Genomic DNA, 16,565 nt, shown 5'->3' with positions numbered 1-16,565 from the left:
CTGGATGTCGGCTATCATGTTATATAAAGAATGTGTAACCTGAAATTGTTACTGTGTAATACGAGACATGTACAGTTATTACTTTAGCCTGCCATTCTCCACTAACAAGCAACAAACAAGGGGAACTTATTCATTGTGATTCGTTTGCTGTTTAGGAGAAAACACGTTATAATGTGTGGAACGTGTTGATGAGACAAATTAAGCATGCGTGGGACCGATTAAACAAGCGGAAATAAAGTGCGTGGTTATAAGGATGTGATAGTGTGGGAGGAAGTTCTTCACTCAGTTACTATCCGGTTCAACCAGCGTGTTCGTCGTATCCTCTGTTACAGTTGACCTTAAGCTTCCTTGTGTATTGACGGAATTGACAACAAATTCATGTGTCATTATAGTCTGCATATTCCACATCCACATCCTAAAACATGCTCAAGAGTTGCATTGCTGCCCTGCGCTAAAGATCAGTGTGCGCTCGAATTATGTTCTGATTATAAACTGGATAATAACCTGAGCCTAAACATGTTGCAAATCAATTTAACACTTGAGTGAATAAAGTCCGTATCCTTTTGGCAGTTTTATTGTCAGAATCATACAGTTATATACATGATGAAGAATGAGTGAGTGAGTGAGTTAGGTTTACGCCGCTTTTAACAGTATTCCAGTTATATCACGGTGTGTCAGTTTAATGTGGGAGGAAAGCCCGAAGTGATGCAGGTCTCAGACGTTCACCAATTTGGCGAAACTCAAGAGCACGGGTATGGTGCTGACAAACCTAGGAAGAAAAACAGGGCGAACTGGGATTCGAACTCCCAATCATAGGTTTCTAGCGTGCCCAAGGGACGTAACTCTGCCCAGCAGACATAACATAGACGACATGATGTAGAAGCTAAAAGGAAAATGTCATTGTATATCACACAATCACCAAATCTGCTTCGGTAACGCATTGTGCAACAATTACAAATTTACCAGTTTGAATAAAAAAAAATTAACGATTTATCAACAAAAGTGGTTTTGGTGGTTTTGATTGTGAATTTGTTTAGGCAGAAAACACAAAGGCAATTTGATGTCATCCTTTGGCATCGACACAGCACCAGTAATGTTATTGATTTAACAGAGTAGATGTTATATTTCAGTAATAATTAAATTTTCGTTATGTTCGTAATTCCTGCATTCTGATTAGCTGAATTGGTCACGTGGTATTGCATTCATTTCCCAATGACTGTTCAAGCTTAAGCCACGCCCACCGAGGCGCACAACATTTATTACTACGGAATGTCGGAGGATCCCAACATTACAGTCAAGCAATTCCCTTTCTGCTCACGTGTATCGTCATGGACAGGACATTTAGCCGAATTCATGTATATCCATATCAAGTTCATCATCACCGGATAGAATGGTCCAAACAGTAAGGCCACCTTTATGCTATGTACATAATACATCAACAACAATAAATTCCAATATGTTGATTTGAAGACAAAAACAACCGGAAACAATTTCAAAAGTCAGATTATGTTTACGACTGCGGCCTGTTTGAATTGTGTCATACGATAGTGGCTCTAAAAACAATAGTTCCAACTGGAGTCCTGCCAGTGATGGCTGAGGCCCTGTTGGACAGCGACGAGACCGAATTATTATAAATGTCAGTGTTATTCTAACCTAACAGTTAATGTACATGTCACTTCCGGTTACACGAAGGGCTTCGTACTGTATGTTGTCAGCTTCGGATCTGTCGCCCAGCGATGCATATGTGGAACGGGTAGGTTCCTCTGCTGTTTCTGGTGAAAGGTCTTCAGCTGGTACTTCATGCAGGTTTACGTCATCCTGATGATTCTGTATCGTCCGTCTGAAAGAGGCAGAGATATAGGTAGTAGGAATCATAATAAAGACGATGATAAATCTGGGCTGACGCCAAAGACAGTAATAGTCGAGTAAGGGCTACCTGCACAATTTCTGCCAAGACAAACTGGTGGTTGGATGTATCAGCGAAGCTCAATGCCACTGGATATACTGACACGCTATCAGCCGAGTTACAGTGCCTATACCTGGTTATTGTGTTTTACTTTGTTAACATTTTGAAAGCATTAATATCGTTTTCAACTTTTCAAAAATAGATTGTAGCAGCATTGTTGGGGTCAGTTGTATCAGTAGTAACATATCTTAGAAGAAGCGGTTGACAAAGGTAGTGGTCTTTGAGTAGAAGTGAGGTGGCTTTAGGCGTTCAGCTTGGTGTGGAAAGAATGCACTGAGATGCAGGTTTTAGGCGTTTACTAGTTTGGTGAAAGCGGTCAGTACGGACATGGTGTTGACAAACATAGAAACATAATCTGGTGTAAGCTGGGATTTGAATGCTGAGACGCCTAAGGGACGCAACTCTGTACTGAGCCACCCTTGCCCTCCGTGATAAAAATATTGTTGGTTGTGAAAGCGTCCTGGCAGTGAAATAGCAAACTTAAATTATTATTGCGTCAGTAGTAGAGGTCTCGTGAGTAGAGTTGGCATGAGTTATGGTAATAATAAATGAGGTGGTGGAAGTCAGTAGGTAATAATCAAAGCGGTGGCAGCAGTACTAGAAGTCCATTGTATAGTGATGGAAGTAGTTATGGTACATTATGTAAGTAAGGATAGGATATATGGATGAACAACTTCTTTATAACAATGAGGATTAAAGAAGTTGTTCATCCATATATCTTATCCTTACTTAGCAATCCAACTTGTAAATGTCTCTCAAAGAAGTAGCTATGGTAAAAACAGAAGTGATGGAAGCAATCTCAGAAGTCCTTTAAGAAGTAATGGCATTAGCTATGGTAAAAACAGAAGTGATGGAAGCAATGGTAGAAGACCTTTAAGAAGTAATGGCATTAGCTATGGTAAAAACAGAAGTGATGGAAGCAGTAGTAGAGGTCCTTTAAGAAGTAATGGCATTAGCTATGGTAAAAACAGAAGTGATGGAAGCAGTGGTAGAAGACTTTTTAAGTATATGTACTAGAAGTGGTGAAAGTAGCAGAAGAAGTGTGGCAAATCACGTTGTTAAAGTAAGGTCGGTAGACTTGCTACAAACGTTTCAAAGAAACCGTAAGCACGAGTTACAGTTACAGATGGATGGTGACTACCTCTTTGTCCTCCACACGACGACCCCTACAGCAGCAAGTAGAAGCACCAGGACACCGACAGAACAAGACACAATAACTACGGTGCCTGTAGTCTTGCTGGGCGCAGCTACATGAAACAAACATTATAAAGAAGGTAACGACTTGATACAAATATAAACTTCTCAAGAATAGAAGGACAATGGTAGAATAAATCAGTTTAAATGAAATTATTTTCTCCAGCGATCGCAAGTATATTTATGTTGAGTAAATATATTACAAATGGGGTGCAGTACAATGTTATGAATCAATAATTACATTTGGCAACATGAAGCTTTTTCACACATTATTTACACAGAAATATTCACATAGCTAATGATTTCAAAGGGATGAAGATGAATGCTTATACAAACTTTCTTTGTGTGACTTAAAGGTGTTGTGGAGTGAGCTGAGCATGCATCAAATGAAAGGTATGACGTCAAAAGAAAAACAAATCATCATGATCAGTATTGTCTCGGTTACATTTCGGGCGTTGTGCGAGTGCGAGTGGGTCTTGTAAAGACTGCCACTGTTCAACAGTATTCTAGGAAAGTGAGTGAGTGAGTGAGTTGGGTGTAACGCCGCTTTAAACAGTATTCCAGTTATATCGCAGCGTGTTAGCTTAATGTGGGAGGAAAGCCCGAAGTGATGCAGGTCTCAGACGTTTACCACTTCGGTGAAACCCACGAGCACGGGTATGGTGCTGACAAACCTGGAAACATAATCGGGGCGAACTGGGATCATAGATTTCTGGCGTGCCCAAGGGACACAACTCTGCATAGCGTATCGCGGCGTCTTAGACGACTGGGCCACCAGTGCCCCCGTCTTGGAAAGACTACATTAACATACATAAACTTTATCAAAACATACATTAGAAATAGTAGTAAACACAATTCAATTAATCATATATTTTATACAAGCAAATACGACGAATAAAGACAAAATAATTAGCTGTCACATTAACATCAATTCATACTTTTTAGATCGAGACGATGGCATCTGCTTTTCCGTTAATAGTTGATAATGACACTGTTTATGATTCAGATGTTGAAATAACCAATTTTTTTATTGAATATTTTTTAGAACAGACACAGGCTGATAAATGAGATAGTCCCTCTGCCTTTACAGAAATTAGTCTCCAATATACATAATGTTAAATAGGGAAGATGTGTGGGATGTCGTGGCGTATGTTGATGTCAGTTACATTGTTAAGAAAACTAGATCTTTGATTAATTTTTAAGGAGTTATAAATACCCCTGGACCCAGAAAACGCAAGAAACAATGTGTTTATATGATATTTTGCCTGTACTCGAAAACAACTTCAATATATGGGATAATTGTTCACAACAACAGGAACTACTCCTAGAAAAACTTCAACTTGATGTCTTGAGCAAAAGTCTGAAATTGTCTACAGCCTGTCAAGAAAGTAAGATAAATCAAGAAATTGTGTGTACATTACAAAACGATAAACAATATTGCTCCGGAATATCTGTGTAATCTCCTTCCTCGTCAGATAGATTTGGATCATCATTAAAGTTTAAGAAATGGTATTCAATTACAAGAAAATAGAATTTCATGCAGTGATCCTAATAGTCATAAACTTGAAACATGTATCAACTTCACTTCCTCTTCGCTCGTTATAGTTTTCCTAAAATTAGAAGTATTGTATACTACTACACAAAAGGTTTTCATCTGAAAACAGCATTGTATGGTTACAAGAATTAAACAAGAGATGTCAACCACAACTTACTTATGTCTGTCCAGGATTTCATAGAAAATGAAAATATTGTGTACATTTGAGTTGGAATACATATTACGCTTTTATGCACATCAATAGTGTTGATAACATGAGTGGCCTTCCTAGAATATAATTTATGTTGTTTCTTTACCTTAAAAATTGGATGTCTACATAACTGTAATTATGTAACAGGGAGTGTTATTTAAATAAGCTAGTGAGGCATGTCTACCAAATCCCTATCAAGTTGAAGTCGAATAAAATATGTTTAAACTTTATCAATTCATATTCTTCTAAAACCGTTCATTTCAGGAATCGGACTATTTAGAATACGCTTTTCAGTACCTCTACACTGTGATTCTGTGAATCCGTGTGAATCTATTCAAAATAACAAGCACAGCGGTGACATTTCTCATTTTGTTTTTATCTTTCAAGCAATACGATGCCACACATTTAAGTAAAATGGGGGACACCCATTATAACAAGTGAACACCACGAATTATAAACGAGAGAACATTTGATGACATTTCGCCTACCACCACTGTGCTCACTGACAAGGTGTGAACATTTTTCCTGAGACGGTCCCTTACTTTAATCCCTTTATTGTTGTTGTAATACTTGGTGACTGGCATTCTCAAAGTTGGTGAGTAAGTAAGAAAACGTACAAACTTATGGGTAACAACTTCTGATGTTTTGCATATAGGGACGTTTGGATACAGATTCTTACACTTTTATCAACCGGAGTGACAACAAAAAAGTAATGCATGATATGTTGTGATACTCAGCAGATTGAAATTAACAGCAACAGGTAATGGAAAACAAGTAGCACACATGTAACAAATGTTATATTTGGGATAACACTTTCTTAGTAAAGTACAGATTCTGGTACTTTTTTGGTTGGGTCCCGTCTAGGATTGCAAAAGTAAAGCATCTAATCGCCAGCACACAAAGTAAGCGATGTAACCCACCTAGCTACCGAGGCTTCCACAAAAATAACATACTTTGTGTACCCTCCTGACAAGCGTAAATTGGCACGGTTCTTATGGCCGAATTGTAATGTGTGTTCAAGTAGCACACATAAGACGCTAACGATTGTACATATGTTAACATTGGGGGGTGAAAGAAGCAAAAATAATAGTGAAAATGATATGTATATATTTGGAGTATTAAGATTATGTTTGTGCTGCGTGCTTTCACATTATGATTACAAGGAACATGATGGCACTTACTTTTGTGTCTGTTTATAATTATTAACAAAAGGGTGCAAATGTCAGGTCCTTACCCTCAGTGCATGCGATTCCCTTCCATCCAGCTTGACAGACACCTGTGTCACAGATCCCTGTAACATGATCACACCAGGAAGTGTTGAGGGCACAACGTCTGTCTGCACACGCTCTGCGGCAGTTGGTTCCGTAATGGAGACCGTCGCATTCTAACGAGGAAATACAGATGGAATTTGAAAGCAATTCCTGCTTACATGTATTTTTACTATGCAGTAAGGTGTAGACTGATAATTAAGTGTTCCACAGTCAATTCAAGTAAGATTGAATTTAATAATGACTAGGATAACGTAAACTTTAACGCAATAAATGAATAATAGACCATTTATTTATATATGCATGTACTGTATATTTCCTCACCACACAGGGGCATGCTCAAAGCGATATTAGTACACCGGTCACTTGATCAGTGTGCACTCAACAATCAGTCTCATCTCAGCTGGCTACACAAGCAAAGCTGCCTGTTAGGCATTAGAAGGTTGACAACCCCATTGCCTTCTCATCCTAACGGGTACCCACTCACTGTTGGATGAACAGAGCCACACTTGGAACAGAGTCATTTGCCCATGTGTTACATGTACTTCAGTGTGTGACAGGACCGAAGCCCTTGGGTCTCTAAGGAGCCAGGCTGCCTAATCGCGGTCACCCATCCAAGGACTCGCCGGGACCAACGCTGCTTAACTGCAACCTGATGTGTGTGACCTGTGCCCTCTGCATAGGACCATGTAAAGGTAGAATAAGCAATGTTGCTTTTGGGGAAAATTAACGATATAAACATTTGTGTTCAATGTCGTTCATGTTATGAACCCATGTACATATCTCACCTTGTGTACAGTCAGACTGTTTCCAGCCAGCTCGACACCCAGTGTCACATGACCCACTGCGACGATCACATGACGAACTATCACTGGTACACTTTCGGTTGGAGCAGGATTTCTGGCAGTTTATTCCATATGACCCAACAGAGCAGCCTTCAAAAATTAAATTTAAAAGTTAGCATGGTATGTTTTGTCATCTGTTGATATATATATATATTGGGGGGTGGGGGTGGGGGTGAGGGGGGTATGCTATCTACATTAAGATATTATATGTTGGGGTAGACAAAGTACGTGAAGTAGTCTACCAGTTGTTGGACTTTCATTTTGTTGAAGCCTCGGTGGCTAAATGGGTTAGATTGCTGACTTTGTGTGTGCTGACGATTTGGTGCCCCACTCTGAGAGTGTGGGTTCGAATCCTAGTTGGGACGTAACCTAAACATAGTACTAGAATTTGAACTTTACTGAGGAAATGTTATACCAAATATAACATGTACAGTTGTTACGTTTGACCACTTTCTAAATGGCGTTGTGTGTTCATATCATATATTATGATAAATAAACTGATGATAAAACATGTCAGATGACATGTGAATTCATGTTTCTTACGTGTGGAGCAGTTATCTCCCTTCCAGCCTGGACGGCAACCACCAGGGCACGCCCCTGTCACGTGGTCACATGTTGAATACAGGCAGTGGCAGAACTTGCTGCAGTTTGGGCCGAAAGTTCCTCCCGAACATTCTGTGTTGGAATATAAACAACAGTGTTACAATGTGGACCACTAAATGACATGTGTTCATATATATGCTGTTTTAACTATGATAAATAAACTGAGCTATGGTTAATTCATAATTCATTATGCCTGTGATAAAACATGTGAGATGACATATGAATTCATGTTTCTTACGTGTGGAGCAGTTATCTCCCTTCCAGCCTGGACGGCAACCACCAGGGCACGCTCCTGTCACGTGGTCACATGTTGAAGTCAGGCAGTGACAGAACTCGCTGCAGTTTGGGCCGAAAGTTCCATTCGAACATACTGTGTAAGAATATGTAACATGGTGTTGAAATGTAGAACACATTGTAATGTTAATGCAAATGACATTTGTCAACAGTTCTCAATGTCTCATGCTCTTGACTTCCCAGGAATTGCGTGTATGTGTATCACTTTGAATGTAAAGTGAGGAATAACACCAACCATATATCTCCACCTCACATATATTGAGAGTATCATCTTGCCAAGGTGCTCTGCCGGGATTCCTGATGATGAAGAATCTTCCTGTCCCATCACATGTCAGGTCCATTACGTCAGAGATATTTTGGGGATGAGACGGGAAAGTGTAGCAGACTGTAACCGCATCAGATCTTGGTCCAACGGAGATGCTGCAGTTGGCAAGTCTATGAGGATCTGGAAATTCACTGAAAGTTCTATTAAGTGTTGAGCCAAGGAAACGTTTATTAAGATTTTTTAATGTGCCTGTCTTCTAAACCTTAGATATTATATAATAACAGTTATACCTACAATAACTGATTTTCAAAATAAAGACGTAGTAGACATGTCAACATGGGTGGGGTGGGGGGTGGGTGGGGTGGGTGGGGGGGGGGGGGGATAACATCTTACATCCAGCCCTGTTGTAGATCCTTACGGAGTGTAGTCTGTACTCAGCTGCCAGGTCCACCCGCCAGAAGGTCGGGTAGTAACGTGAGAGGTAGCAGGAGTTGTGGGTTACATCCTGGTCTCGGTTCCCGTCCACAGCTTTCCCTGCCGTCCAATCTGACGTGTAATCTCCTGAACCTGATACTGTCTTTCTGTAGCCAATATTTTCTGTAAAATATCAGCCATTGAAATTAACTTGAAATATTTTGTTTGGAGCAGTTATTGGGTATAATCTGGCACAATGACAGCTGATGGTGTATGTATTTGACACTGTTTCGTTTGTTAGTGAGAAAGGTTAAACTGATATCGATTATGCAACTGCTCTCAGGAAAAGATACACAAGACAAAGCGTCATTAGCCTAACACGAAAACTGATGTCATACTATTTATATCTTAGTTTGATCAATATTAATCAGAACAACTTCGATTTCGTTGTGTTTTCTACATTATGTTGATTAAGCGGGTTAAGTTAGAAGGAAATAGTATGACATCACCCAATCAAAATATTTTAGAGTTACATCATAGCATTCCAGAGTGACTCGCAACTGTGAGTGTTTATGTAAAGAGCTACGGAGAACTACTGGTAACTTTTCTATTTTACAGTGTCGGATCAAAATTAAATCGAATAATACTTGCAAATCTGAAAACATATAACGTTTGTCTGAGTTTCATATTCATATCAAGGTGACAATTACGTCTTCATTGCTTTTTTTTAATGCTTTTTTTAGGTACTTCTTTATCGCCAGTAGAGAATTCGTCTTACATACGAGCTTCACAAATGTTACACAAAACTAAATACATAAATGCGATTAAACGAATACAGATACACATTTAAAATCTAGACGTAACATGAAACCTGCAACAGGAAAAACATTTGACACATGTTTTAACTAATGTGATAACTGGAATAAAAGAGGTCTTGGTATATTAAGATTAAACTTTCGAAATGTGAAATCGTCGTGCAGATGGTAAACAGAATAACTCGAGTTTTAAAGTGAGATGAATCGTCTAACATTCGCGAGGCAATATTTGCAACCTTCTTGTGGTATTCCTAAAAAACATCAAGGTTCTGACATACACATCTGGCAAATCCTTCCTTCTAATCGCACAATTTTCTTCAGTTTAATCCTATCATGGAGTGAGAGACCACCTTACCAGCATTACAGCATAACTGTACAATGAAAGTTAAAACAGACTGATTATATGTTTGATAAAATTAATAACATTATTGTTGAGACAATATTAAAAGATCTTTCTTTTCTTAAAAAAAAGTAGAGGCGAGATAGACACTTGCTGTACATGGCATCTGTGTTTTGAGGAAACCTGAAGGTGTTGTCAATGATAGTCCCGAGGTACGCGTATTCTGTTACAACCTGTACAGATTCTCCATTAATAACCCCTATTGTGATGTATGACCTCTTTTGCCGGAAATCGATAGGTTCGGGACTAATATTTTTCGAGGACCGATTCCAGAAACGCAAACCAGTTGCCAGACAAACTAGACAAATGTCAGTTATTATATGTCTCGTTTGTATAAACGATTCCAACTTACTCTTTTGACAGAGCGTCCCATGTCCTTCCCTCCACCCAACAGCACAGCCGCCAGAACAAACACCTGTTGTACTGTTACAGGATGTGCCACAGTTGCAAGCATAGGTACATGGGTGTCCAAACGTTCCTTGAGGACAGGAAACTGAGAGATATAAAGAGAGGTGATATTAAAAATGACAGGAGTGGCTATGGACGTATTCAAGCTTTCCTGGTGGGCGGAACCTCGGGAGAGGTGGGACAAGATTATTCACTGTAATACATTGTATCAATTAGATGTGTGTATGTGTTTGACAGGTCACTTAATTAATTGGCAGGTACCTTTGAAACACATAAGTAGAATACATAACATAATTTAATGTTATATGATTTATGCTTTTCCTTAGTAATTTATGGACCTGTAAAACAACTGTTGTCTATATCGTCACATATACATAAAATGGTCAAGTTGACTGGCTTATATCCATGTACCAATGTTTCCGACTGGGTCTCATTCACACTAAACCTGACAGTAAGGCCAACATCTCCTGTATTATACCTGTCACTGCCACAGACGTTATCATTTTAATATTCATGCAGCATGAATGTTTCACTAGACCCAACAGCTTTGTCACAAATAGTTCATCACAGCGGATACATTATTACATGACTGATGTTTGTTGTTCAACAAATATGATCTTCTTCTCGGTGTTGATTGATGGAAGCACGATCGGAGTAACGTACAATCATATCAGTGAATTAAGGTTGGACAGTACGATAACACCGTACAGCGTGGTCGAGTTTAACGCCATATTGAGCTATGTGCTTTGAGGCGCAGATCGTGTACGTTGCAAATGTTACTGAAACCCACGGGTACGTATTTGTTGTCAACAGTTCATGGAGCATACCAATAGAAAATCTTGCATTCGGACATAATACTATCGTAGAATGGTGTGAGCCTCACATACAAAACACATGAAAATAGACCTAAGATTGCACTGTTGGCATAACTTTATGATTGTATCAGACACAATGGTTAATCCCATCATCAATCACATATCACGAGTTAATGTCCAAAGAGAACAAAAACTATGGTAATTATTATTATTATTATTAACCTATACCATTTATGTGCTAGATTCCAAAAAACTTTATCAAATATAAAATGGCCCTGACATCGGAAGCGTGTTTGTTTGAGTGAGAGAGAGTGAAATACGGGTGGAGGGGAAATACTATTTTTTACGTGCATAATATCAAAGAGGTACAATTTATGTTTTACAGATTCAGTATATGTAATACCATAAATTTCCAGTGCACATATTTTGAATGAATCCTGATGCTGTCCAAGTGTTCCTGGTGGTTACATGTCTTCCTGTACTGTTACACGCCACATCGATGGGGTTTGAGGTAATAGAACGTGGGAAAGTTAAAAACGTAGTGGAGTTGTCTCCATCGAGGTCGATGATGGAGTTGGCCATTCTTGAGTACTCTGTTTGTGGACGGTAAAAAAGTAAGTCAATGTTTTCGGTTTTCAGTGTAAGAATGAGACATATAGTTTTGATTTTAAGTGTCTTCAATCGGTTATACTCTAACAGGAATGCACCCTTGCTTTTGAATTTAACAAAAAATGCTTACATAGAGATCTACTATAGACCCTGATGTCACACAGACGGTGCTCCCGGTCTAGATCCACTGTCCAGTCTGATTGGGAGAGGCCAGCATGAATACATTTTCTACCATCGCCATATATGTCGGTGTCTCCATCCACTGCCTTTGATGGCACCTAATGCTTGATCAAACACACCTGCTGTTTTTGATATTATTATTCAAATTACAAATATTTCCAAATGAAATGGAAGCATTTTCTAAATATCTTTATATTGTCAGACACAAATCTGCTAAACCTCAATAAAGGGTTACGACTATTTTTTTTCAAAAATGCTAAAGTGTTACCGCCACACAATTTTTAACTACTCAAAAGTATTTTATTAGTACAAAATACACTTGGAAAATGTGCAAATACCAACCAGCATTACCATATGATTTGTGGAAAACCACAGCCAGGTAGTGCCCCATGGTGCATTGCGCATGGGTGGTTTTCTTAGGCAGTGACATAGTTCCCTAACAACGGAGAAAAGGAGGTGTAAAGGGAATTTAGTTCATTTTATATCCTCCAAGTAAACAATGTTAAAAGAAACTTTAACTTCATGTACAGACTGGTGTGGGGGTGAAGGATGGGGGGCGTCCAGTTTTTCATTGCCTGCTATTATTAAAGATACATCACCATGCCAGTATTATTAATGGGCATAAGGCATGACCAGCATACCTTGATTTGATTCTGGGAGATCATGAAAACGGTATATTTAGAACCACATTGGCATTCAAATGATAAAATACAGTGCAAGATACGATAAAGGATGGTATTATTTGCTAGTTGGTTTGTTTTGGTTTGTTGTTTAACGCCGCACTTAGCAATATTCCAGCTATATGACGGCGGTCTGTAAATAATCGAGTCTGGACCAGACAATCCAGTGATTGATATCATGATCATCTATCCACGCAATTGGGATCGATGACAAGCATCAACCAAGTCAGCGAGCCTGACCACCCGATCCCGTTAGTCGCCTTTTACGACAAGCAAATTCACCTTTTACGGCAAGCACGGGTTGCTGAAGACCTATTCTACCCCGGAATCTTCACGGGTCTTATTTGCTAGTCTTCCTGGTGAATGAAAAAAGGGGATAGAACAGGATCGATGTTAGTATAATGCGTCTGAGTGGGTTATGCTTGTTAAAACTGTGGCATAGTTTCTCGGTGGGCTAGCACTATAAAACTGGCATACATCCAGACTAGTACAAGTGCACACACATACACGCACGCACACACGCACGCACGCACGCACGCACGCACGCACACACACACACACACACACACACACACACATGTGTCGTCATGTAAGTGAAATAACCTTGAAGGCGACGTTAAATCCATTTCACTTCACCTGCATAACTTAAAGGACATACATAAAAGAAAATATGTATAAAGACGTGCATAAAACGTTCGCCCTGATACACTCAAACCAAACATATACTGTCGTCTTCGTATATACAATGTTGCGAAGAAATCTTTATTTTAATAAAGTTTTATTGTTTTACGCCACACTAAGCAATTTATCAGCTACGTCACTTTGACTAAAAAGGTCTTGTCAAAGCAAACAAGTGGAGCTACGCATACGATTCATGCTGACAGGAAGATTTCTAAGACAAAAGATACATACCGTAACAATCCACTCCCAGTAGTCATCTCTTATCATAGTTTATGGTAAACAGAGTGCACTGGCTATCTATTCTATTACACAGAATGCTGCAGTAGTAATTACTTTATCCAGAGGATAAGCATTCTCGGAAATCCATCGAAACAGATTTCATTGGGCTTGAAAGGCAAAATAGGGGTGAAAATCATATAAAGAGGTCGCTGAAAACCAGTGATTTCACCAGGTGTTCACGAAAACGGTAAGCATGCCCTGCCCTACAGGCAGTATCCGTCACTGACACAATTTGCATAAATACGCCAGAAAGCTTCAAAACCCAACTGTGGAAACACTAGGGTCAACATGTAGCTGATTGTTCATGATGTTATTTTGAGGACTGCATGTTAAATATTGAATTCGGTATAGTTTTATATTCAAACTACACCCAGCTGGTTTTGGGTTGACGAATTAAAACTTTGCATGAATGCATTCATCTAACATAACCGATTTTTCTTCAACATGTGTATATTTACCTTGCAGCCTGCCTCTTGTAATTTCAGTAAAATGACACGATGCCCTTAAACTTGTCAAACAATAATATCACCGAAGGGGGTGAGGTATACCCCAAGTGAAAAACGTGTCTGTGTAAATATGTCATGTATTATTCATACCTATTGGTGTGTTATGAGTCATGTTCATAGAACCGAACGAAGGCATTGAAACCAAAAACTTCACGTTGACAAACAGGAGGGCTGACGGGCGTACCAATAGTGAAGAGAGGTTGAAGTCACAACATCAAACACATTGCATTGACAGGGTATTGCGCTGAAGGCTTTTGTCAGGACTAAATGTTATTGAAATACAGTAGCATACATGTGTAACATAAACGCGTGACGGGTCGTGTATGGTTTACAAATATGTAGTGTATTCGTAGTGTACCCCTGAATACTGTCGGTCGCATTAATATCACATACCACGACACATCCATGCATGAGAAATAGGTAGCTCTATATAGCACACGGAGGTCCTCTATATAAAAATTATGTCAGTATGTGCACTCCGAACATTCTGTGTTGTTTCATGAAAAAATGTTTTCGCATAACTGTGGCAAATATAAATACACGTCATGATCATGTAGCATAATTTCATCTCCGTCATGAAAATTTGTTTATGGACGGTTATATTATATTAAACGCTGTATACATATTCGATAATACATTTTAACAAAATCACAGATTAAAAGCATAATCATACTTGGACCCCTGTTAAACCTTGCAGTGTATTCTAAATATCGCATGAATTCGCCTATTTATTTCTTCCTTTCAACAACTGGATCATTTACAAATGGGCATATTCTTATCCTCGTTCAAATGCATATGTAGTGATGGTTTGTTGGAAAATGCAATCTTGGTATGTCAGCAATGTTATTTGCAACACAGCTAACACACACAGCGGTAAGATGTAAAACCGTTGAAATAATTGTAAAGGTTTTTATCATGCTGATTTTCTTGTGTTTAACCATGTGAGATTACATTGTGTCCATCTGTATGACAAAAATAACAGTTTCAACAATATATTGGATATATGTGCTTGAAAAAGTAGGATTTCTGATTATGACAAAAGTTTTATTCACCTGTATAAGCCTAGCTGTATAGTGTTTAGGTAAGGGATATGTCCCGCGTGTGAGGTGACTCTTTTCCGAGTCAAGTACACAGATATTGTAGTTCAAGAATGAAGCTTACAATGAATGGAGTCAATTGTAACTTGACGCTACTCAACACAATAGGAAAATCATGTCTTCAACCAAAGCCTTGCCAATAGGCTTTATTTTCTGCAATAATTGATGTCTGCATAATGTTTGCATCCTAAATGTGTCTGCCATACACACTGTAATGCCTCCTGTATATGCATGTAGTGTATTTTGATGTTTGGGTTTATAACACACGAAAGGCGATTATTTATTTTCCTTAATTCAACCTCAAAACATTAACTCAAAACTCATGTCACCTAACTCATCATCTTGCATGAAATAGTGTGTTGGCATTGTATAAATGTGATAATCACACGGTGTTCTCAATTGGAGATAAGAAACAATTAACATTTTACATTCTCCTCAACCTGTTTTCTTTTCCAATTTGAGGGGGGCGGTCGGGTAGCCTAGTGGTTAAAGCGTTCGCTCGTCACGCCGAACACCCGGGTTCGATTCCCGACATGGGTACAATGTGTGAAGCCTATTTCTGGTGTCCCCCGCCGTGATATTGCTGGAATATTGCTAAAAGCGGCGTAAAACCATACTCACTCACTCACTCACTCACTCACTCACTCCAATTTGAGTCAAATGATCTACGAGTAAAATAGCTCAGTTTGTACTTTCGTCACACAAGTTGTGAATGAATTGCACATGTAGTAAAGAATTTGTTACTAGTTATGGAAAATATGCAATCTTGAAAATGTTACTATTACACATGAATATCCGAAATTGACTCAAGGTAATGATGTGTTAATTTTAGGGCGTTTCATTTTTTTGTGGTATGAAGATCAGATGGCCCCATGGCTCATCTTGTTAGGGGAGCGGTGGGGTAGCCTAGCTGTGAAAGCGTTCGCTCGTCACACCAAAGTACCGGGTCGATTGCAATGTCCGCATATATATTGATATATTGTTATGCAGGCCCTCTACCATTAAAAAGCTAAGGAAAATACTGGTGCGGAGAATAAGTAAACATAGCATAGGATATAACATTAGGGGTATATGTAAGTCATGAGGGATATACATGTATGTCAGTCAGGAGGGATTATATGTCAGTCATTAGGGATATATGTCAGTCATTAGGGATATATGTCAGTCATTAGGGGTATATGTAAGTCATGATGGATATATGTAAGTCATGAGGGATATATTTCAGTCATGAGGGATATATGTCAGTCATTAGGGATATATGTCAGTCATCAGGGATATGTGTCAGTCATTAGGGGTATATGTAAGTCATTTGGGATATATGTCAGTCATGAGGGATATATGTCAGTCATTAGGGGTATATGTAAGTCACAACTGTGCAAGTAACACACTTCTACAGCTATATTCGTGTTAATCTATGCAGCATATTACTAACAACTTGAATGTATACATGCATGCCTTATAATTGAAACGGCCTGTTGACATTTGATTGAAGGGTATAGAT

General features: G+C 38.9%; 1 protein-coding gene across 1 annotated transcript in view; it reads right to left on the bottom strand.

Moving 5' to 3' along the window:
• Nucleotides 1-10,720, bottom strand: part of LOC124120824 — a 37,067-nt gene extending 26,347 nt beyond the window's left edge. The window contains exons 1-9 of the mRNA XM_046483687.2: nucleotides 10,696-10,720; nucleotides 8,574-8,777; nucleotides 8,151-8,360; nucleotides 7,860-7,991; nucleotides 7,562-7,693; nucleotides 6,962-7,108; nucleotides 6,140-6,289; nucleotides 3,108-3,213; nucleotides 1,659-1,840 (exon numbers count right to left, since the gene is read on the bottom strand). Of these exons, the coding sequence (XP_046339643.2) occupies nucleotides 1,659-1,840; nucleotides 3,108-3,213; nucleotides 6,140-6,289; nucleotides 6,962-7,108; nucleotides 7,562-7,693; nucleotides 7,860-7,991; nucleotides 8,151-8,360; nucleotides 8,574-8,777; nucleotides 10,696-10,720 (1,288 nt within the window). The remainder of the gene's footprint in view (nucleotides 1-1,658; nucleotides 1,841-3,107; nucleotides 3,214-6,139; nucleotides 6,290-6,961; nucleotides 7,109-7,561; nucleotides 7,694-7,859; nucleotides 7,992-8,150; nucleotides 8,361-8,573; nucleotides 8,778-10,695) is intronic.
• Nucleotides 10,721-16,565: the final 5,845 nt, after the last annotated feature.

Source organism: Haliotis rufescens, unplaced genomic scaffold (assembly GCF_023055435.1).
Source record: "Haliotis rufescens isolate VD_foot unplaced genomic scaffold, xgHalRufe1.0.p SCAF_2, whole genome shotgun sequence".
NCBI lineage: Eukaryota > Metazoa > Mollusca > Gastropoda > Lepetellida > Haliotidae > Haliotis > Haliotis rufescens.
This window is presented reverse-complemented; position numbering and strand designations above follow the sequence as displayed.